The sequence below is a fragment of the Vigna radiata genome, unplaced genomic scaffold (genome assembly GCF_000741045.1).
Source record: "Vigna radiata var. radiata cultivar VC1973A unplaced genomic scaffold, Vradiata_ver6 scaffold_315, whole genome shotgun sequence".
Lineage (NCBI taxonomy): Eukaryota > Viridiplantae > Streptophyta > Magnoliopsida > Fabales > Fabaceae > Vigna > Vigna radiata.
Window position 1 is genome coordinate 207,034 of NW_014542557.1, and position 25,002 is coordinate 232,035.

General features: G+C 31.8%; 2 protein-coding genes and 1 pseudogene across 2 annotated transcripts; all 3 read left to right on the forward strand.

Annotated features, from left to right (window-relative positions):
* Positions 1–1,626: 1,626 nt before the first annotated feature.
* On the forward strand, positions 1,627–10,535 carry LOC106780407 (ARM REPEAT PROTEIN INTERACTING WITH ABF2). Its single transcript, XM_014668695.2, has 19 exons — positions 1,627–1,986; positions 2,129–2,286; positions 4,689–4,861; positions 4,941–5,061; positions 5,131–5,205; positions 5,312–5,406; positions 5,576–5,651; positions 6,017–6,124; positions 6,473–6,601; positions 6,734–6,802; positions 6,983–7,042; positions 7,187–7,310; positions 7,415–7,554; positions 8,286–8,349; positions 8,467–8,546; positions 8,862–8,926; positions 9,031–9,148; positions 9,246–9,370; positions 10,001–10,535. Exons 1-19 carry the CDS (start codon positions 1,740–1,742, stop codon positions 10,092–10,094), a joined length of 2,121 nt encoding a protein of 706 aa, XP_014524181.1. The 5' UTR covers positions 1,627–1,739; the 3' UTR covers positions 10,095–10,535.
* A 365-nt stretch (positions 10,536–10,900) lies between these two features.
* LOC106780394 lies at positions 10,901–13,405 on the forward strand. Its single transcript, XM_022776978.1, has 3 exons — positions 10,901–11,814; positions 12,891–12,986; positions 13,065–13,405. The coding sequence occupies exons 1-3, from the start codon at positions 11,680–11,682 to the stop codon at positions 13,173–13,175; spliced, it is 342 nt and encodes a 113-aa protein (XP_022632699.1). The 5' UTR covers positions 10,901–11,679; the 3' UTR covers positions 13,176–13,405.
* A 647-nt stretch (positions 13,406–14,052) lies between these two features.
* On the forward strand, positions 14,053–20,759 carry LOC106780412 (annotated as a pseudogene).
* Positions 20,760–25,002: the final 4,243 nt, after the last annotated feature.

Here is a 25,002-nt window from a genome sequence, read left to right on the forward strand (position 1 = left end):
TTCATACTTCTTATTTCTCTCCAAAACAACTGTTGTAAGCCCATCGACTAGAGATAAACCCAAATTACAATATATAAGCGATGTGCAATGGTTAAAGTCTATCCTAACGAGTCAAAATTTGTGTGTAATGATGATAACTGATGATCACACATGTCTATCAGCACACTATAACTAATTTACAAAACTATTAGTCAATTATTTATTTCAAACACCCACCTCAAAATTGATTTTCATGACCAAAATAATTGACTATCAATACAATTCTGAAATTGAATCCGACATGCCCCTCACTCTTTTGTCACAGAATAAAATAAAATCAAAGTTCACAAGGATCAAATCTTATGCTCGATAACTTAGGTTAATTTTACTTACACCATTGCACGACACGGATCTATCAAAGATGTAACATGGTACCTTTCAATAAAAAATTTCACCAAAAGAACGGAATGAAAAAACAAAACAAAAAAGTTTTTACTTAATTTATGTATATGATGTCTGGGACGAACTGTTAAAAAAAACAGTCAATCCACTATGTATAACATCATATTTATGTTGGGTTATAATTGGCCCAACGTTTATTATTGGACTAGTAGTCCAGCAGGATCAAAGACATCTTATTAAAATATATTGAGGGCAAAATAATCAAGAATATCTTATTAAATATTAATAAAGTTGTTTATGAGCAACCGATAAATTTGTTCATAATTCTGTTTATATTTTCTTTGGCTTGTGATAACTAATAAATACATGACTAAGGCTAAAAGCCAGTTTCGCTCACACTCGATTCACTCTCTATAGAAACCTTATTTACCTTTCACTTATTCAATTAAGAACCGAGATTATTCTACTATTTATCTCCCCCTCGGTCAAAGATTCAAGTCCACTAAAAGAGAGTGAATGGTCCAGACCATAGAAAAGCGAACTATTCAGATGATCAAAAAGTCAAAGACGCGCGTGTTAGGTTAGTCTCTCGTCCTACAAAATTTACATGAAACAATATATAAATTACTTTTTTTAAAAAGCTCTTTTACATTGATTTAATTAAAAAATAATTTAAATGTATATTTAAATAATTTTTAGTTTGTTTATTTTAATTTATTTTTAATTTTGAGAGAATTTGTAAAGAAATTTATCTGCACATATTTTAAATATTTTTTGTTTGCCTATTTTGTATATTTTATGTATGTGTATTCACACGTGTTCAGCAAGTATTTAAATATTGAATTAGTGATCCAGAATCTGTTGAGCGTATAAGTTTCTCAAAGTTTTATAGCATTGATCCAATGTCTAACAATTGATTGTCGTATATTTATTAGCGATTTTCATAGTTCCAAAGGAGATTTTAACTGAATAAAGTATTATTTAATTTAGTTATTTTTATTCTTTAAAACTAAACACCGATAAGGCAGCTTCGTTTTAATTGATTATTATAAAAATGTCTGCTGATTTTTCTTACTTGAAAAAAAAAAAGTGTATTGTTGAGTGTTCGGCTTTGCCCCCAATCCAGACCCTAAATGATGTGGCTGGTTCAAAGCCAGACACTACTGTTCTCAAAGTGAGTGTGCGTGCTCTTTTTTCTTTTTTCTTTTATTCATTGTTACTTTACATTTCCCAAAATACCCCTTCTACATGTCATCCGTTCAAATCTCCAATTGCATTTCTCACCCCCTCCTCTCTTTCTCGCACCAGACAGAGCAAACACTCTGTTCTCAGAACCTTCTTTGCTTTTTCTCTCGTTCATGGAGCTCCAGAGGCGCCAGGATCAGAGTCTTTCCCAGAGGAAGGGACAAAAGCGGAAGCTCGACGAGGAACAGCACGACGAGAGGCAGATCTCGGTGGCGCCGTCCACTGCCGCCGAGCGAGCGGCGCTCCTCTGCGACGTTGGAGAACAGGTGAGCATCCTCGAGTCGAGTTTCACGTGGAACGAAGCGGATCGATCCGCGGCCAAACGCGCTACTCACGCGCTCGCCGATCTCGCGAAGAATGGTAAATCGATGCCTCCGATCTCGCCGTGTGTCGCTGCGTTCGTTTGGATTGCGGTTGCGGTGTGCTGTTTCTTCTTCTGTGTTTCCTCGTGTCGGTTGCATGTCCGTGTGTATAAATCGATTGGTGTTGGTTGTGTTTGCAGAGGAAGTGGTGAACCTGATTGTTGAAGGAGGCGCGATTCCTGCTTTGGTGAAGCATCTTCAGGCGCCGCCTCTGATTGACCGTGTCCAGAAGCCATTGCCATTCGAGCACGAGGTTGAGAAGGGGAGTGCTTTCGCATTGGGGCTTCTTGCCGTCAAGGTGATTTCATTTTCTCTAACTGTTAGTTTCGATTTCATTCCATATTTAATCGTCTACGCTTCGTAGGTCTTAGCTTGTTTTAGTTTGGCACTCCATAATTTGGATAGATGATTCTTCGTGTTCTGCAAATTTGGAATTATGAGTGTAATTTTGGTTGTAGCTTGATTTCAAGTTTTGTAATGTTGAATTCGCTTTTGAGTGTTGTTTATTTATTTATGCATTTTAACACGGAATGCTGTTCCATTTTTTTTTTGTTTAATGGTGCGAGTCATATAATACTTCAAGTGTTGCGGTTGTGAAAACCTTTTTTTTCTTTTGTTTATATTTAACTGAAAATTCGAAGTTCAACGCAATAGTAATTATTTTTTTGTCATTTATACTCTTATCTCCCACATAATATTTAATTAGTTTACATATATGCATTTATAGTGATATAGAAATAAGAATAAATATTTTATTCAGGTTAAAAAATATGCATTTGTTGGGTTATCCAAAGAATGTCCAAAAAGAAACTAAGGGAGTAATAATAGAGACAGTGTTAAAGATCATGCCTGATGGTGTAATTTGTAGGTTGGGTTTGCTAAATACTCCCTTCGATTATGTTTAAAGGCCTTAAATATAAGTAAATTTCAATTATCTCAATTTTATTTAATGTTATCATTTAAAAAATATCCTTACATTTAAACTTGGGCACCAATTTCCAATAAATATGACTGGTGGGAATTTAAAGGATGTATTTGTTTTATGAAATTAAGAACATTAAATCAACTTAACTAAGATTCTTAATTAGTGAGTATAGCATAGTACTTTCTTGTCTTTTATTAGCGTTATCACATACCAATTAAAGTAATTAATTTAGCTGAACTTTTTGAAAAATGTTACCAGTGTGCCTTCTAAAATGAACCTTATAATGAGGGTTTGATTGAGTGTTTGTTTTTATTGCACGATTCATTGCGATGTGGTACCGTGGGTTGTTTTTGTGCATGGCACATGAATATGGCTAGAATCTTAAGACTCGTGATTTGCTGTTGAATCACACCTCGGAGCCAGCAAATCCACTCATGGTAGTTAATCACAAAATCGGATGTTGCTGCACCTCCAAACCTGCAACTTCAGTGCTTCAGTTCAGTGTCCTGCTCTCATGGTGGTGCATCTTTTTTGTGGGTCAGTAGGGAGATGATCCATTCAAAACCCTAATTCTAAACGACATTGTCCTTGGTTTCTTTTTTACTTTTAGTAACTGTTGTCTTTATGTTCTACCACGAGACAAACTGTGTTTGGGCTTGGGATGTCAGTTTTAATTTTTTAATTAAATTAATTAAAATATAACATGTGATTACAGTGCATCTAAGTTTGAATTTTTAATTTTATTTTTCCAAAAGTGTTGACTAAAAGAGATAAAAAAAAGTCTTACATGAATGAGAGTCCATATTGAGTTAATTACCTGCTGGTTGGTAGGAATCGTTTATTTACAAAGGATTGAGTTTGTCTTTATGCAATCTGTTTGTCTCAAAGCTGGTTGAATCATGTAGTCTACAAAAAATTTATCCTTTCTATATTGTTTTCTTCTATATTGTTTTCTTGGTAGTCAGCGGTGGTGGAACTTGGCTGAAGATTTTGAGAGAACAAAAATTATAGGATTTATCTGGATAAGCTAGTTAGTGGGGGAAAGAGGATGTACCAATTCTTGAAAACTGAGGGATCTGCTAATTTTACGATATTACTTCTGAATTTTGGATACTTATTTAAGTATTGGATGAAAACTTGTTTAAAAAATTTAAATGATCACTAATTGAATGAAATTCAATATATTGGATGAAGGTTAGAAGTAAGGAATGGAGATGTTCTTCAACATTGTACTTGGTACAAAAACCACTTTGTTTAATAGATCGTCAATTGGTGGTGGGTTGAATTCTTGAGAAATTCTTAATTAAAGTAAATGTCTCGCATAGATTAGACAAACAAATAAATTTGGAGAAGGGGGATGGGGAGACTGTTCCATTTGGTCCTGATGGAGATCCACCATTGAAAGCCAGTCTGGTCTACTAGGTCCATAATTTTTGTTTGGAACTTTAGGAAGTGTGTGCGATACTGCTGATTTCTAAAGGGAAATTTATGTATCCGGTTGTCAATCATAAGATTAATTTAGTGTTGGTTGTAGGATGTGAATATAGAAGCATTGTCCATCTTCTTTTTTGTAACTATGGTGAAGGCCAACACGTTCAGTGACTAGGACTAATGACTGCGTCATGTTTAAGGGGAGTTTGAATTGTGTATTTATATGACATATATTTTTGGATTTACTTGTACTTTTCTTCCTTTTCTCTTCTGACATATTTCTTTTATCTGTTAAAAAGAATATAATTGCTAAACTGCTATTTTATTTGAAATGCTTTCTACAGCCAGAGCATCAACAGCTCATTGTTGACAGTGGTGCCTTAATACATCTTGTTGATCTTTTAAAGAGGCACAAGGATGGCTTAACATCTCGTGCTATTAATAGTCTCATTCGCAGGGCTGCAGATGCTATTACTAATCTTGCTCATGAAAACAGCAGCATTAAAACCCGTGTCAGGTTTTGCCTTCTTCTAAGGTTATCATATTTAAAATTTATTTTGGATTTGTCCTCAATATTATCTTGATTTGGACTGTAGGATGGAAGGTGGAATTCCACCACTTGTTCATTTGCTTGATTTTGCCGATGCAAAGGTACAAAGAGCAGCTGCTGGTGCACTACGAACTCTTGCTTTTAAAAATGATGAAAATAAAAATCAGGTAAGTTTTTGCTGGAAGTTGTGGTTTGGATATTTTACAAACAAGTCACACAACATGATGATTTTCCAGATTGTTGAATGCAATGCTCTCCCAACTTTGATTTTAATGCTACGTTCTGAAGATGCTGCTGTTCATTATGAAGCGGTGAGGATAACAAATTTTAACAATAAATGCAAGACTTTTGCAATAATTTTCAGCTATATCTTTGCACGTATCTTATGTGGCACATGCTATGAATTTGATATACCAGGTTGGTGTGATTGGAAATCTAGTGCACTCTTCACCTAATATAAAGAAAGAAGTTCTTCTCGCTGGAGCTTTACAGCCAGTCATTGGATTACTTAGGTTTATCCTCAATTCTGGATACTGATAAACTGCACTGCCCCTTCCCTCTCTACCCTGAACATGTTTTATTATTATTATGTGGCCATTTTTTTATGGCAATAATATTCTATCAAATGTGTTCCCTGAAAGCTTCCGTTTAACTAATATAATGCTATACTTTATTTAACAGTTCCTGCTGCTCTGAAAGCCAGAGAGAAGCAGCCCTGTTACTTGGACAATTTGCAGCAACTGATTCAGACTGTAAGGTAAGCATAAGCTTCAGAATGTAAAGGACAAAAGTAAAACTTGAATTGGGTGGATAACTCCAGTTATCAAGTTTAAATTGCTTAATATTACACACACACACACACACATAAATAGTCCCCTTTTATACTTGTATGCCTGAATGGTGAGGAGGGGGAGATAAGAAACAATTCATAACTGAACTTTAGTTGAAGCAATCGTTTGGTGACAATCCTATTTCCAATTTGATTGTTTTGTATTATTTATTTCTTGTTAAATAAGATTGATGGTAATAGAGTACTGAACAGTATAGTTGCTTCTCTTATTATGTATCCTATATCATTTTCTTTTGACCTTAGTGTTTACTGTCTGTGCTGCTTGATTTTAGGTTCACATTGTACAGAGAGGTGCTGTCCAACCATTGATAGAAATGCTTCAGTCATCTGATGTACAACTCAGGGAAATGTCAGCATTTGCGTTGGGAAGATTAGCCCAGGTTATTCCCTTTTTTTTTTTTTTTCCTTTTTTCCGTTTATAATTTACTTGCATTAGTTTGAATATAACGTTCCATTATATCCTGGAAATAAGTTAGTAGCATCTTTCTGTGCAGGATAGTATTTTGATCTGTAACACATTCGGTGTATTTCCATGTTCTCATTAATTCTCGTATAGTTATATGTGGCTGATCTCTGAGAATGGAAATCATCTTAATGATTTATCACACCTTTTTATATAAAGCTACTATGCACCTGTGTCCATTTACATGTTGAATTTCTGTTTCTTCTTAACAACATATGCATTTCTTTTGGTTGAATATAAATATACATTTTTTTGTTGATTTCAGGACACACATAACCAAGCTGGTATTGCTCACAATGGTGGCTTAGTGCCATTGCTCAAGCTTCTTGACTCAAAAAATGGGTCTTTGCAACATAATGCTGCTTTTGCTTTATACGGCCTTGCAGACAATGAGGTATGATACAAACTGAATTTGTTTGAAATGAAGATTTTCTGTCTTAATTGCTTAAAAAGCTTGTTACTTTGAGACTTAAGTTAATTAACTATTCTCTGTTTTTGGGGTTATTTATTTTATTTTGTCCCATAGGATAATGTGTCCGATTTCATTAGGGTAGGTGGAGTTCAGAGGCTGCAAGATGGAGAATTTATTGTTCAAGTAAGCTTTCTCTTTACTACATACTGTAGGTTTGATTTGCAGTTTTCGCTTTCACCCTTTGGTGCCTTTACTATAAAAAATTAAAATACTTCGTGATTTCATTTGAATATTTGTAATTGAAGGGAAATAGATTTATCTTAAGACCAATATAGACCTTTATGGAATTGATTTTTATCGCAGGCAACTAAAGATTGTGTTGCCAAGACGTTGAAAAGATTAGAGGAGAAGATTCAGGGCCGGGTAAAATGTCATATTCATGATACTTTCTGCTTTTGGTTGTTAATACTTGATATCTTTAAAATGATGGGGGCTCTACTGACTGCTATATTGATTGCCAGTTTTATAGTATTCAAATTTATAATGTGATGTTTTTCCTTTTTATAGGTTTTGAACCATTTGTTATATCTTATGCGAGTTTCAGAAAAAGGTTGTCAAAGGCGAGTTGCTTTAGCTCTTGCGCATCTTTGTTCTGCAGATGATCAGAGAAAAATTTTTATTGATCACTATGGTATGTATCTTAGTAAATTTTTTTCATGGGTTTGGTTCTCATTGTTTATTGTTTTACAAACTCCTTTTTGTATTTGTTTTCAAGTTGATCATCTGTCCATGCAGGTCTTGAGTTGCTTATAGGGCTTCTTGGATCATCTAGCTCTAAGCAGCAACTTGATGGGGCCGTGGCTTTATGCAAGTTGGCCAATAAAGCATCGACCTTGTCTCCTGTTGATGCTCCTCCTCTTTCTCCAACGCCACAGGTAAATCCAGTTGGCTTATCATCAGTTTTCACAATTTCACTGCATAGAATTTAATTATAAAATCATGTTTTCACAAGTTTTATTTTTCCTTCAACTTTCCTTTAATGGTCTGTGAATTTGTTGTTGCATCCGCTGTTATATGTTTAAAATTTCTTTACAGGTAAGAACTTTATACACACTTTGTATACGCACTCAATTAGGTAGTTATCTAATTTGCTTATATGAATGTAACATGTGTTTAGAAATACTTTTTATTTAAAATTTCTTTAAACCCTGGTTAGTTTGTACAGCTGATAACAATAATAATAGATTTATATTATTTGTATATGATATTGTTAGACTGAATAAATAATAGTTAGTTTGTACAGCTGTTAGCTATTATTAACAATAGCTTTTGTTGTAAACGGCCCTATAAATAATTCTGTGCTCTTATTTGAAGTGAGCAGAAACCATAAAATTTCAGTTTGTTCCTCTTGTTTGTTTTCTCTAAAAGATATTTTATGATGACCAATAAAATGACTAATAAATACGTGGTCCATTGAATATAACGAGCATCTAATGATCTAACAGCCAGCAGTCATCTTGATCAATGCTTGCTGTTTTACATGCTTGCCACTTGCATAAGAATCCTGATGCCAAGTTCCCTCTTCACTCTACCTTGTCTAAATAGTTCTGGAATGAGCTTTTCTAAAAGCTGGTATGTTTATGATCAACTACTATTTATCTTGCAGGTATATTTAGGAGAGCAGTACGTGAACAATGCTACATTGTCTGACGTTACATTTTTGGTTGAAGGTTGATCTCACTGTTTCATTCTTAAAATTGTAGCTTGAAAAACTACCTTCCCTAAGATGTGTTGTAGCTTCAGTTGACCCGTGTAGTGAACTTGGTGATCTTTGTTCTTCGTTGCAGGCAAACAATTTTATGCACATAGAATTTGTCTACTTGCATCTTCAGATGCATTTCGTGCAATGTTTGACGGGGGTTACAGGGTGAGTTTATTATATTCAGCTTCACGCATGAATAATCTTTCTCCTTCTCCTCACCTCTAAAGCCACACCAAATAAGTATGTTATCACAAGAAACAATTCTTGTAATTCCTTTACATTATTACAAAACAAGACTGTTAGTCATAAAAGTTACTCCTTTGTTGACTCCACTTGGTTTCATGAGGTATTTATTTATCATCTATGGTTTTTACTGCTGATTTGAACGATGGATATAATATTAAGTAAGTAATTACCAAAATATATATTTTAATTTGAAGCATAAAGTGGTATGTAAACATGTGTTTTATTGCATGCCAGGAGAAGGAGGCAAGAGACATAGAGATTCCAAATATTAGATGGGAAGTTTTTGAGTTGATGATGAGGTCTACTAAATTCTGTAGTCTTGTGATTTATTAAAGTTGGTCTGTGAATGCTTGTAATAATTTCTGGCATCTTATATCTTATTGTTTGTTTGATATCTATCCAGATTTGTGTATTGTGGATCAGTTGATGTCACTCTGGATATTGCTCAAGATCTTCTTCGAGCAGCTGATCAATATCTTTTGGAAGGACTTAAGAGACTCTGTGAATACACAATTGCACAGGTGAGCTAGGAAAATCAGTTTTATATATGTATGTTTTCTTGTACTAAACATTAGACTTGAAAGTGGGCTCCTTGTTACCCCATGTTTTTTGTCACAGGATATATCACTGGAGAATGTTTCAAGTATGTACGAGCTTTCAGAAGCCTTCAATGCAATACCACTGAGGCATGCATGCATCCTTTTTATCTTGGAGCAATTTGATAAATTGAGTGCAAGGCCAGGGTATTGATCTGATTTCTTAATTTACTGTCTTTACATCTTGTGGGCGTTTTCTTACCTCTATAATGTCTTAATAGCTGTGTATAAGAACTTGGTCATCTGGTTTAGTACTGTTGTTTGTGCGTGCTGTTTCGCGAAGAATGTTGTTGACTTAAAAGGAAATTTGGATCTTTAGACTTGAATAATGTCACTGATCTATTTTTTCTTTTTATCATCATAATGTTTTGATTTAATTAAACAGTCATATCCCCCTGTGTCACTGGTGAAAATAGCAAATATTCAAGCCTGTTATATCCAAAAATCAGTAAGAAAGAGTCCTTTGGAAACATTGATATTCCACATACTGTGCTACAATGTTTTACTGTGGTTTTGGGCGAGGGGTGGGGGGATGTAGATGACTATGTATTCCACATTCAAGCAGCAAGTAGAAGGTCTATTTGTATGGTTGTTTTTCTTGTACCGTATTCAGACCAGATACGAGGGATTTAGTATTTTTATATATGGCCATCTTCTGTTTATACACAATCGTGTTTTATAAATAGTTTGAAATAAACAGGATACAGCATCAAGACATTTTTTTTTTGGCTGACTAATTCTTCACCTTATGTTTCTGTTTACACTAATTGTTTGCAGGCACTCTCTTCTGATTCAGCGTGTAATACCAGAGATCCGCAATTACTTTGTTAAAGCACTTACAAAGGCCAACTCCCATAACAACCGACTGTAGTATGCACCCATTCTATACTCTTGACCTCTAACCGATGGTGTTGTACAGAATGTAGTAGATGTTATTCCTTTTGTTGTACCAGGAAGGGGTCTCCTGTTTATGATATACAACTCGGCTAAAAGAAATACCTAATGACCGAGTCGTGCTTCTTTTATTTTTAAACGAGGTGTAAGCCCCTCTTGGTCTGTAATTTCATTATCATAGATATAGCAAATATGACCTTCACGAACATTTTTTATCTCATGCAATGTGATGGTTATATGACTTAACAGTTCTTCTCTCAGATGACTACGTTCAGGAAATGACCATTGTTAACTCTGATGGTAGGTGTAAATATTTTTCCCAATGTATATATGGACAAAATTATAGTTTTCTGCAAGGAAATTGTGCTGCTGGAGTAACTTCTACCAGACTGTCAAATCCTGACATTTGACATGAAAATTTGTTTTAAATTATTGTTGCGAATATACTTCATTTCAATATTCGTACGTTGAAGGCACGTTTCTGATGCTTCTAAATAATTTTCCTATCATGCATCAAGTCAGCAACTCTGTGAAAACATTTCATTTATTTTTATAAAAGGAATAGAAATAAAAAAAAGAAAAACTGAAACAAAGAAACGCTAAGAAGCATACAATCCTATAAGAGGTAAGATGCCATCTGGAATATAATCCTATTTTTCATTTCAAGCTGATTGTTGAAATATGTATGTTTTGGTATCGGGAAATATGTTCAAAAGTCATGGACAAATATGATATTTTAAAATAATGTATTTATTGCGTTCAAATAAATAATTAATATTATTTTGACAATTTAATAGATTTTGATTAAAAAGAGGATAAAATATTAGCAATATAAATATTTATTCTTTTATGTAAATAAAAATTAGATTTAAATCCTTACTTGTTTCCAGAGTTGAATTTTTCTTTACTATCCAATTTAAAAAATAAAGATATTGAGTTCCTGAAAATTATATCACTTCAGTCTTATCCCTTTAAGTCGTGACATGAGTTGGGCTATCCCTTTAACGATGTCGTCGTGGCAATGAGTTGGGCTACAGACGTGGCAGCCGAAAGAATAAATTACCTGTTTTTAAATTGGGGAAATTAAATACCCTTCACCGGAAATCTTTATCAGCTTGGCCTGTTGCCGCACCGTTCCTTGCAAGCTCTCTCTCACAAGCATGACCCTCTCATCTTATATAGCTGGGGCAGGTCCCCACACTCATTGTTTCATCTGCTGATGTGGCCGCAGAAGTATTCAAAACCCACGACCTCGTTTTCATTAACCGGCCAAAAACCATCGCCGCGGGAATCTTTCTTTAGGGCTACAAGGACGTGGCTTTCATCCCCTATGACGATGAGTGGAGACAACTATTGAGAACTATTTGTGATTGATAATTATGCTGCTCATAACTAGAAGTGGAGAAATAGACAATTGTTTGCCATTATGTATGTTTTAAATCAACTTGTTTTGGCTTGCTTTTTGAACAGGTACAGAATGGTGTCGAATCAGAGAGCTTCTACCATGGAAATTGAGACTGTAGCATCAGAAGCCAAAGTTTGAGGCATTGAAGCCTCATGAGATGTCTGATGGACAGATTCGGTTCCGCAAGGTGAATGTTCCACCTCATCGTTATACCCCTCTCAAGAAAGCTTGGATGGATATCTATACTCCCATTTTTAAACAGATGAAAATTGATGTCCGCATGAATTTGAAGGCTCGTAAAGTTATTATGTTTATGGTTTATGGTTTATTAACTCATATTCTCTGCACTGTTATATCTTATTATGTTTTATTCATCTTTGATCTTATGGTTTAAGGTTTGCTTATATTTATTTTGTTTAATCTCATGGGTGTGGATTGAGTTGGAAAACTAGTCTCAACTGAGGTCCAATCAAACTATCACACTCTTATTAGAGGCTCGCAAAAAATCAAGAGGATGTGTTGGGTGAGAAAATTCTTGCACATTAAAGCAAGGATTTATTCTGTCAGGGATAAAGGAATTACATTGGGGTTTGAAATCCTTAGGTTGTAGTGATTCAAGAATCAACCTAAATCTACAAGAAAGAGTACTAATAGGAAATAAGTACAAAGGTTCAATAAGCATGATGAGACTAATAATAATGCAGTATATGAAGAGGAAATGAAATTCAACATCGTTGCTTAATTAATATTTGAATCACTTCAATTTAATTGCTCAATTTAATTGTCTTTTAAAAATCAAACTTTTGACACTATTCCATTAAAATTTAGAGACAAATTCTGAGTTTTCTTGATAAATCTCTATGGATACGACAATTAAGATATTGTTGGATTTGACTGTAGAAATAAGTCATTACCTCTCAAGCCTTAAGCTTGAGTGAAGATTATAAGCGAAAAAAGGTTTATTATCGCTCGACTCCCCCTTAGAAAAATGACTGATGGTAATTGAATGGTGTGTTGCCTCGTGAATCGTGTCAAGACCTTGTGAATCACGTTGGTAGTGGCACTCCGGATGTGTAACATTGTGCATCCTCTGTCGTTGGATGGTGCAAGGCTCTTAATATGCTAAAGGTGCTCTAATGCTAAAGTTAGGTCAAGTTTGATTATAAAACAAATAATATTGTAATAAATGCATAGTAAAAGTTTCAACGATCATACTTTTGACCTATATTTATAGTTTTCTCCGTTGACTTTTGATTAGGGTCAACCTAATTATGGCCGAATCCTTTTTATCCTGATTACTGACTTGTTTAGACTAATTAGATGTTTAGTTGATTCTGATCGTGACTGATCAATTTCCTCTGTGCCCAGATGATCAGTTGTAATATTGCAGTCGATATGTATTGGTCGATACATATAGTACATACAAGGCAACAAACGAGTATGTCACAGTTGGAAAATTTTGAGGTTGGGCTTCATTTTTTATTTACTCTTGCTTCTTCACTAACTTATTTATGCACGTGTTATTCGTGGAATTTCAACTAGAGTCTTGCAGGAGTTGAACGTCGTTCCCAATCAACTTCATCTGAACGCTTGGGTAGCCATGCAGGCATTCGGTATTTTGTGCACCACTACCGCACCTGTCTGACTGCTTGAAAGGGATAAGTTTCTTTAATAAGTGAAACTGATTGAAATTTTTTCTGGCTTTTCGCTTCTTATAAGGGTTTTAGTGGAAGATTCTTTGAGATCATTATTCTGACCAAGGCCGTAAATTGTTTCGGCATGAACAATTGGTTGAACTTTCCTGTGTACTAGATCCAAAATCTTGCTTGATCAAATACCTAGGAACCGTAGATGATGACCCTTGAAGAGGGATTTCAGAGTAACTTCCCCCAAACTCTTCACCACATAACTTTTTTATTCCATAATCTTGGACGGAATGTTTATAGTAAATAATTTTTCTCTTGTTCAAATAACAGTTAAAGATACTTCAATATTAAAATTAACTCAAACCTAATTGGTAAAACAAATATAACTTTGACTCTTTATAATTTTTTTCATATATTTTGATTAAGTCAATTTAATTATAACCCAATCCCTTTAAACTGATTATTAAATGTTTAACTAATTTTGATTGCCTATCAATTCTATTCATGCGTGTGCTATTATGATCTATACGTATGTCGAGATAAAACAAATCATCTTAATAATGGTACTTACGCGAAGGAAGAAAGATAGGTGACTTGTATTATACTTTGGTTTTGAAAGAGAAAAATAAAACTTGGATACTTCCATAATATATATACCGAGTTGACAATCACTTTAATAATATATATATATATATATATATATATATATATATATATATATATATATATATATATATATATATATATAATTTTAAATTTTATGTCAAAAAATAAAATAAATAGTTAAATTATTAGTATTTTATATTACAATGTGGCTGTTTCCTTTAGTGGTTTCATTGTATCACTGTTACAAATCTGATTGATTTATGATGGAGGACTTATAAACAATTTTGCGGTGGATTGTTTGGACTGATTATCTCTTGGGTATAACTTTTGATCAAAGATCGACAAAAAACGCTTAACCCAACCAATAGTACGAGCAAATTGTTTTAACTTAGTCAAAGTCGTTTTCGTTTTGCATACGATTCCAAGTTGGATAGCAGCTACAAATAAATGCCAAGGGTTCCAATCCAACCATTCTTCAAGTTTCCATCTCCGCAACTTGAGTTAAAAATGGCTTCCACCACCACCAATGCCAATGCTAAACAAATCGTTACAGAGATACCCGAGTGGGTTCGCGTCTTCAGTGATGGCACCGTTGAACGGCCGCGCGATTTTCCGATTGTGCCACCGACGCTGCACAACTCTAACACAGGAGTGTCGTCCAAGGACATTGCAATCTCAAACAAACCCCCAAAACCAATTTCGGCACGAATTTACCTCCCAAACATCTCTAATTCCCAGACTGAGAAGCTTCCCATCTACGTCTACTTTCACGGGGGTGGCTTCTTCTTCGAATCCACCTTCTCCAAACTCTACGACGTCCATCTGCTGAAGTTGGTTTCTGAGGCAAAAGTTATGGTAGTTTCCGTGGAGTACAGACTGGCCCCAGAGCACGCTCTCCCTGCAGGTTATGATGATTGTTGGGAGGCTCTCAAATGGGTCGCATCACATTCTGACTCTACCAAATACCCCACACAGAACACTGAGCCATGGCTCATTCACCATGGTGACTTCAACAGAGTATTCATAGGAGGAGACAGTGCAGGTGCCAATATAGTCCACAACATTCTTGCCTTTCGTCTTGGGCATCAGCCCTTGCCTGGAGACGTTAAAATACTGGGCGCTGTTCTGGCCCATCCTTACTTTTATGGCTCACAGCCCATTGGGTCTGAGCCTGTTACCGGAATTGAGCAGAACTTCTACAATCTTGTTTGGAAGTTGGCGTACCCATCTGCACCAGGTGGGATCGATAATCCCTTCATTAACCCTTTGGCTCCTGATGCTCCCAGTCTGGCTCAACTTGCTTGTTCTAAAATCTTCATCTGCGTTGCTGAAAAGGACGGTTTGTGCGACAGAGGAGTTTGGTACTATGAGGCTGTGAAGAAAAGTGGCTGGCAAGGTCAAATTCAATTCTTTCGTCAGGAAAATGAGGATCATGTTTACCATCTCCTCCAACCAGCCCTCAATCAAGACTCTCCTAACGCTAACAAATTGATCAAACTCATCGCTTCTTTTCTAGTCAATAATTAGATGCTTAATACCTCACTACTCACTCTTATTTTCTCCATTTTCTGCCTGTACTAAAACTGTTTTATCACCTTCAATAAATATTGTCTTACATTATTACCTTTCTCCAATTCTTCCTTTCATCCCCATTCTCTATCTCTTCTTCTTCCTATTATTTTTCTATTTTAATTCTTTTGTATATAGCTGTTGCCGAGACACAGACCACATATACGATGCGATGCAGACTCTTTTGTATATAATTGTTGCACAGACACAGACCACATAATTGTCACGTCTCTTCACATTTTGTACAACTCTGTTTAGACAATGATATTTTAAAAACACTTTTTAATAATTTTTTTATAATATAGATTATGTCTCAATATTTTATTGGTTCTTATATTTAAAACTGATCAATATAAGCCGTCAGTCACATAAGTAGTTATAAAAATATTGTTAAGAAAAATAGTTATAAAAATATTGTCAAGAAAAATTGTTATAAAAATATTGTTAAGAAAAATTGTTAAAGATATATTTTTCCTCCCAATTACTTTTTTCATAATTGTTGCACAGACACAGAGCACATAATTGTCACTCTATTTAGAACAGTCATATTTTAAAAACATTTTTTAACAATTTTTTTATAATATAGATTATATCTCACTATTTTATTGGTTTGTATATTTAAGGGTGTGTTCGCTTCTGTGGATTGCACTGTTAAAGGGAAAAAGCGAGAGATGATTTGCGAGATTATGATGTTCGTTTGGAGGGAATTGCGAGTAATTAATTGTAACGATTTGCACGATAGGCACTTTTTTTATCACCCGGTGATATGCAAAGATTTGAAAGGATTTACTGTGAAATTCCATCTTTGCCCTCTTCTAAAAATATAACTTACTGGATTGATTTCAAGTAAAAATATTTATTCCAAAATTTGATGAATTTTAAGAATCTAATGAACCAAAATTTCAAACAACGAACCTGCATGCATTAAATAATAATAATAATAATAATAATAATAATTAAATTTTAAAATTTATTTTTTATTTTTTTCTTTCTTTATAGTAAATTTTAATATTATGTATAATATTATAATAATTTATTTTAATAATCTTCAATTCTTACCAATTAAAATTTTTAACTTTTACTAATTATAACATTAATAATTATAATTTTATATTACTTTAATAACTAGGNGTATTTTGGTAATCTTTCATTTCTACCAATTAAACTAATTTTTTAAATTTATCGCATCAATCAAATCCTACATTACTTCTCATAAACTTTACTCTCAAATCCACTCTCAATTACCCACAAATCCACTCAAAAAAACAAAAAAAAAAATTACCTTTAAATCCACTCAAATCTATTCAAATCATCTCCCCCAAATCATCTCTTTTCCATCACTACAAAAGAACACACCCTAAAAGAGATCAATATAAGTAGTCACATAAGTAATTGTAAAAAGATTGTCAAAAAAAGTTGTTGAAGATATATTTTCCCTCTACTTAATATCACTCCTGGCTAAATTTTCATCCGAGGTCACATATAATGAAGAAAAATGATTTTTTGGCATATATAAATTTTTTACATTTATTTGATACTATTTTTTTTTTTTACTTTTACTTTTTTTTAAAAATAAAATACAAAAATTTACACTTTTATTATCATTTTATCCTTGCACTCTGTGAATGGATAAAAAAGTATGTCATATATCTTAGAATAATTTTACACAGTTTTTTACTTTTACATTCAAATGATACTCGATGTGAGTCTCATTAACAACTTTATTCAGTCAATCACGTAACATTATTTTACAAATTAATAAAATAATACCATGTAAAGTAAATGTATTTGACTTATTACCGTGTCAAATTAGTAGTAGTTATATGTTATATTCATATATCTTATATTGGATACCAGTGATATGTTCTAAATTATGTTATTTTCAAATATGTCTTGAATAATATAATCTGATATGACCATCAAAAGCTTATTATCTTGTAATCGAGTATTTGTTTGGGTACATATTTTCCTCTTTCTTATATGGTTATTATGAGACTTATATGGATTATTGAACCTTTAAAAACTACAGCTTTACTTATTCTTATAATTCATTTTGTCTTTTTATGAAACGTCTTGTCTTCCATAAAAGAAGTTCCTCAAGATAATGAAGCTATTTTCACGATTGAGACTTTCCGTTTGTAGTTGCCGAAAGTTCACTGATTTTAGTTGTGTATTCTTTTCAATCCAACTTATAATTAAGATTAAAAGTTCAAACGAAGTAATTTTAGCTAAAATAGATATCTGTAAAAATTGTCTACGTGAAAATGTAAATAGAAAAATTATTCGAATAGTTTAGTAATATAAAGAATTAAAATTGTGAATGATTAGTATTGAAATTAAAGGCCTCATAGGCACATAACAATTACACGTAAAAAATATTTTAAAATAAGCATCAATTTCTAAAAGTAGTATTATATCAAAATATAATACAACGTGCCTTAATGGAAATACGAAATGAAAAAACAAATTGACAACAGAAGAGTCTATGATTTGGATCGATATTTTTATTTTTATTTTTTTTATGTTCGAATGTGCTAATTTGATAATGAGTGCGACAAAAATTCTCAGAATATCCTTATAATTCAATCTAGTTAAAGTTGTGAAAATTTACAAAGATAACCTGTCATTTTACTATTATATCTTTAATAATGTATTATTAACAACCATATGATTGAATGTTGCTTGTGGATGAGAAAGAATCCAGTCCATGACTAATTTTCATGTGTTTATAAATGGTAAAAAAATCAATTAGTTGACTAATTCACGTGTTATATAAAATAGTAAGGATTCATGTTCAAAAATTTATTTTTTGAATTATCATTAATTAAAAAGAATACAACATTTGAACATAATTTTGAAAATAGTAAAAATTAATATCAAAAAATTTAATTCTTTTATCATTATTATTATTATTTTCAAATTATGGACTAACATTTGTTTAAATAAATTTTTCACTCGTCCAAAAAATTTTCATATTACTTTTAACTTAAAAAAACAATTTTATAGTCTTCATTTTTAATTCATTAATTATTTTTATTTAACATCATTCACTTCCTTTCCCTTTTAAATCAACTCAATAATACACAACTTTATTTTAAAATCCACTTAATTCTATCAGCCGTCCTTTCTGTCAAATTTTGTATACTTTCAAAAAAACACGCCATGTTGATTGATGTGACATCTATTAATCTCTAACTTATTTCTTATATATTTTAGTAAATTATTTCACCTCATTTGTGAAAGCAACCTAACAAATCATTCATATTTTATATTTCTCTCTTTCAACTAATGCACATTATCGCATTATTGCTCTAAAAAAGCATGTATTAGCAATAAAAAAAAATGATCTGACGGTATTAGCTGATTATGTTTTATCTTTACCGTATGTTTGATTCTGCTACAAAGTATAAAAATAAAATAATCAAAAAAATATGTAAATATGATATTTTTATATTTTTTAAAAAAATAATGTCAAGGTAAAAGATTTAGATACGTAATATAATATTTATAAGAGTTAAATATGTTTTATTTCTTAAATTTTGAGTGAAAAATAGAATTAGTCTCTTTTTAAAATTTTGGTCTAATTTAGTCCCTCAACTTTATAAATGTATGAAATTAATCTTTTTAACTAATTTTTTTTAATTTTGTTTGATGTTTTAATCACGTTTCATGAAACAATCAAAATGCTTCCATGAAACGTGTTTGAAACATCAAATAAAATTAAAAAAATTTAGTTAAAAAGACTAAATTCATACATTTCTAAAATTAGAAGACTAAATTAGACAAAAATTTTGAAAAGAGACTAATTTCAATTTTCACAAGTTAAGAGACTAAATACATATTTAACTCTGTTTTTAAAAAAATATATATTAATACCAAAAATTAAAATAAAAAATGGAAGTTTATTAAAAAAATATAAGGTTTGAGATTAAAAAAAAACTATCTTCACATAAATTAAAAATAAAAGATGGTTGTGGGACCCATGTACATGTCCCCATTCCGTGATGCCCAATCACCCCATACATCAACAACTATTTAAGAAAACATGGTTGTGAGGCTAATCACTCATAAAAACTCCACTAGTATTCTGTCTGAAGAAAAAACCCTAACTCCTCTGTTTCTAATTACTCTGTTCACATGGCTTCCACAAACCCAAAAGAGATCGTTGCAGAGCTACCTACCTATATCAGAGTTTTCAGTGACGGCACCGTGGAAAGGCCAAGAGAAACACCCTTTGTCCCACCGTCGATTGATGACCCTCTAACAGGGGTCTCATCCAAAGACATCGTCATCTCTCAAAGCCCTCCTGTTTCAGCTCGAATTTACCTTCCCAAACTAGCCCCAACCACTGACCAAGACCATCCTCAGAAGTTTCCCATCTTGGTCTACTTTCACGGTGGTGGATTCTTCTTTGAATCCGCTTTCTCCGAACTCTACCACCGCTACTTCAACATCTTCGTTTCCCAAACAAACGTCATAGCAGTTTCCGTGGAGTATAGGCTCGCCCCGGAGCACCCTCTCCCCGCATGTTACCATGATTGCTGGGACGCTCTCAAATGGGTCGCGTCCCATTCCAATCAAAACAACGCCACCAATGAAGATCCTTGGCTGATTTCCCACGGTAATTTCCAAAGAGTTTTCATCGGGGGTGACAGTGCAGGTGGGAACATAGTTCACAACATTGCCATGCGTGCTGGGACTGAACCCTTACCTTGTGATGTTAAAATATTAGGAGCTATTTACTCCCATCCTTACTTCTGCAGTTCGGAGGCAATTGGATCCGAAGAAGTTACAGGGCACAAACAGGGTTTCCTCTGTTTAGTTTGGGACTTTGTATACCCTTCTGCACCGGGTGGCATTGATAACCCCATGGTGAACCCCTTCGCTCCTGGGGCACCAAGCTTGGATGGACTTGGGTGTTCCAAGATTATTGTGTGTGTGGCTAGCGAGGATAAAATTAGGGATAGAGGAGTTTGGTACTTGGAGGGTGTGAAAAAAAGTGGGTGGCAAGGAAAACTGGAACTGTTTGAAGAGGAAGGTGAAGATCATGTTTATCATATCTTCCATCCCGATTCTGAGAAAGCAATGAAGATGATCAAATGCTTGCGATTGTTTCTGCACGACTAGGTCAAAGTCTTTGTCGGAGATTTCAATCCTACAAGAATGCTTTGTTTGTTTGTATGACTTATGATATTACTGATATCTTATTGGAAGAGCAGGATCTTCCATATCAGTATTGTTCACAATAATTTATGAATTCAGTTAGAATAAGAACTATGTGCGGAATAGTTATTGTAACTTTCAACTTTGTCTTCTTTTTATAAGCTAACAAAAAATCTTTTACAGGGTGAAATAAATTGGAGAGAGGGTGTTTTGTTGTTAGAACAAAGTATCATCACTCCTTTCTGTTTTGTCATTTTTACTCTTGTTCTTTTCTTAACTAATCACGCCAATTTCTCCAACTTATGTTTCAAAAGTTTGTATTGAATAGTACCAAAATAACCTACGACAATTCTTAATTTGTCAAATAAAGTTAAGAATAGATAATAATGAATACGGAGATACACATGGCTTCCATGTTTCCTTTTGCTCCCTACCATATATCTATATGCCCAAACAGGGTTAATTTGAATTTAGAAAATGGTTCGAAACTTTAAAAGAAGTAAATATATATATATATATATATATATATATATATATATATATATATATATATATATATATATATATATATATATATATATTGTAAAGGATTGTGTAATTGGTTAAATTTTATTTTACTATGTATTTTTTGTTTACTTGTTATTGCATACCTTGGCTAAACAATCATTTACGTTGTGTTCTTTTGGTAAAATTTGAGAGAGATGATTTGGAGGAGATGATTTGAATGAATATGAGTGGATTTGAGGATAATTTTTTTGTTGTTTTTTTAAGTGAATTTGTGGGTAATTGAGAGTGGATTTAAGAGTAAAATTTATGAGAATATGTGTAGGATTTGATTGATGTGCTGGATATAAAAAATTAGTTTAATTGGTAGAAATTAAAGATTACCAAAATATCTCTAATTATTTAAGTAATATAAAATGTTATTTAATAATAATAATAATAATTAATAATAATAATAGGATTAAATATGTTTTTAGTCCCTGAGACGATTTTGGTCTTAGTCCCTCTTTCAAACTAAAGTACAATTTAGTCCTCTAAGTTTAGAAAATTCTGGTTTTAGTTTTTTTTACCAAATTTTTTTAACTTTATTTGCTGTTTCAAACACGTTTCATTATAGCATTTGGATTGTTTATACTGTTTAACACATTTTTGCTTTAATATTAACTGATAAACGTGCTTGAAACAACAAATAAAATTAAAAGAATTTGGTAAAAAGGAATAAAACCAGAATTTTCTAAAGTTGAAAGACTAAATTGTATCTTAGTTTAAAAGAGAGACTAAAACCAAAATCGCTTCAAAATACAGGAAATAAAAACATATTTAATCTTTAGTGTTATAATAGATCTAACAGGAGAAGAATGATACTGTAAATATTATTAATTGCCCACAAATCTCTTCTATTAATTATCCCGGATTACCCACATTTCATCAAATGCGAATAGAAAATTTTTTCTATTTCCATCCTCTTAAATCTTTTGTCACAGTAGAATACCCTCAAGCGAAGATAGGCTTAATTACCTACCACTAAAAGTCATATCACCTTTTCAGCTTTTATTAAACCATAAAACTGTAGATAGTACTCATAAATAAATAATTTTTAAAAAAATCATGTAGTATGAGGATCCACATAGCAATTATCAGATCCTTGCCCAAGTAACTCGTAATCAAATCGATCAGGTAGATTTATTGATTTTTATTACAAGTATTTAGAAATCACATCAACGCTAATTTTTAACTGGATGAGTGTAAACTCAATACATCCATTAAAATCTTATTTAATAAACAAAGAAATTATAATAAACAAATAGTCTTATAATATATGATAATATATGTAACTTTCTTTTTTCTATTAGCACCTTTCGGATGTTTGTTTCTGTTCTGTTTTTTCTGTTTGTTTCTCTTTTTTTTTTCCTCTATATTCTTGTTTTCCTTCACTCTCTTCTAACATAATTTTATCTTCTTAAAAATAAAATTCTTTCTCTTCTCTTCTCTTACCTTCTTGATTTCAATTCCAGCACCCTTACTAAAACTATGCACGACAATTGTATCTAGGAATGACAACGGGTCGAGTCGGGCATGGATAGTGTCTACCCGTAACCCGACCCGTCAGATAAAAATGTATCCGCCACTCGACCCGCTACCTGTTGGGTACCCGTTTAAAAAATACCCGCGGGTATTTTAAAAATCCGCGGATACCTGCGGATATCTGCAAAAAATAAAAAAAAATATATGTTTTATAGTTTTTAAAATAAAATTTAAATAAAATAACAAAAATATATATATATATATATATAATATAATATAAATTAAATTAAATATAAATTAAAATTTAATTTTAATTAATTTTAATCTAATAAAATATAATTTTATTTTATTTTTAATTAAATTTAAATAAATTATTTTTTTTATTTATTTTTTGCGGGTAACGGGTACCCGCGAGTTGGATAGTATACTACCCGTACCCTACCTGTTTAGAAGCGGGTATTAAAATATCCATTATCCATTACCCGCGAATAGTAAATATCCACAGATAGTAACTACCCGCCGTGGGTTTTACCCGCGGATACCCGTGCCCGCGGATTTTTTTGCCATCCCTAATTGTATCAGAATTCTTTGTCTTTATTTTTATTTTTATTTTTATTTTATTTTTAATTTTATGTTTACTTGAGGGAGGGAATTTAAAGAAGAGAAAGTGGATAAATTTAATAAGATATGAGAATAAGACATGTGTTGTTCTTTTAAAAGGTTTGAGAATGATTGAAAATAGATTTAAAAACAAAGTTTGTGAAAGTTGGTAAGAGATTTAACATTAAAATAATGTTTTAAAAAGTAAAAAATGAAGATTATTAAATTTTCCTTAATAATAAAAATAATATAAAATGATATATATAAGTAATATATTTTTTGATAAAAATTATTTGAAATAATAGAATTAAAAAATTAAATAATAAATAATTAATATAATACATTTTTTTATGATACTGAAATATATATTTTTTTAAGATTTTAGTTTATATTTTAACATTCTTTTGGGATACTGAAATAGTTTTAAGATTATACTCTTAAAACTTAAGATGCTTTCTATATTTATCTTTTGTTATTTATACACTATATTATTTTCTCTTTGTAGTTTATCTGATTTGTTGGTTTTGAGCTTTCAAAAATCTAATGATTTTTGTTTTTATATATTTTTTTCTTGCATTCTTTCTCTATTCACACAAGGTGATATTCTCTTTTGGTATTCTTTTTCATATACATTTTTCTAATATTTTTGTTGAATGTTAAGCCATAATCGGTAGAATTGGTTACTTGCTGTAGCGTAATAGATTATTTGGTGGAATTTATTTCACTTGCTTCATCTTCTATCATGGAATGAACAATGTCATCCTATCCTATCCTAAGTATTAATAAATAGAATTTAAATTTAATTAAACCTCATAAAACTAGTCTATAAAATGAAATTTATATTCTATTTATATATTATAATTTGACTTTATCTTAAATTGATGTAAACTTTTCAAATTATCTAGTAAATAAATATTACATTTTAGATATATCTGTAATCTATAATAATTTAAAGAAAAATACTAAAATAACAAAACATAAAATAAAGTGACATCTATTAGTCTTGGTAATAATATGATAATATATTCAATTAATACCACTTTTTCTCGTACAATTTTTTAAAAATATTTATTTTATCATTATTTGTTTTGTAAAATGAAAACTCGTGGTAGACAACAGAAGTGATTGATGCACATTAGAAATTAATAGGAAAAAGTCCAGTTTAAATTCATAAATTTTGAATAGTTACAGTGTAATTCGTTTTACTTAAATCCCTATTTTACTTGTATAGTGACTTAAATATAAGTTAATATGTTCTATTGATCTTAAAAATATAAGATGACTTATCATAAGGAACACAATTATTAGGAGTATATGAATCTTGAACACTATATATATTGAAAGTAGTTCTATGATGTTAACTAACAATTTGTTAAACCGTTGGATTAATAATAAGAAGGAAATATTGTAGATATTAGAAATATATTTGAATAATAACTCCTATCAAAGTTAAATAAAAAATATTTTTTGTCCATAAGATACAGTTTTAAATCATGGGAGAATATATGATGAAAACGAAGCTCACTAGAAAAAAGGTGTTTCATAACCAATTTATTAAAGTATAAGGAGTAACATAACTAAATCCAAATTGATAATTTAAAAGTAAATCACTGTTTAAATGTCTGAAACAATGATAGAATAGTTATTGATTAAATGAAGAAATCTGATTTATTATTTAAATATTAAAAGCTATAAATTGATTTAAATATTATAACTTGATAAAAAAAAATCTCCAATTTAATATAAAATTGATTACTGAAACTACAATGTGATTAAAAAGTGGTTTAATAAAACTTAGCAGATAGAAGTTATTGAACTCTTTTATAAATTCAAAAATTAAATCAAATTTTAAAAAAATTTAACCACTG

Coding starts and splice junctions, on each gene's coding strand:
- LOC106780407 (XM_014668695.2), top strand. CDS start 1,740: ATGGAGCTCCAGAGGCGCCAGGATCAGAGTCTTTCCCAGAGGAAGGGA. Junction 1,987..2,128: donor CGCCGATCTCGCGAAGAATG/GTAAATCGATGC, acceptor TTGTGTTTGCAG/AGGAAGTGGTGAACCTGATT. Junction 7,043..7,186: donor AGGAGAAGATTCAGGGCCGG/GTAAAATGTCAT, acceptor TCCTTTTTATAG/GTTTTGAACCATTTGTTATA.
- LOC106780394 (XM_022776978.1), top strand. CDS start 11,680: ATGTCTGATGGACAGATTCGGTTCCGCAAGGTGAATGTTCCACCTCAT. Junction 11,815..12,890: donor ATGTCCGCATGAATTTGAAG/GCTCGTAAAGTT, acceptor CTCTGTGCCCAG/ATGATCAGTTGTAATATTGC. Junction 12,987..13,064: donor CACAGTTGGAAAATTTTGAG/GTTGGGCTTCAT, acceptor AATTTCAACTAG/AGTCTTGCAGGAGTTGAACG.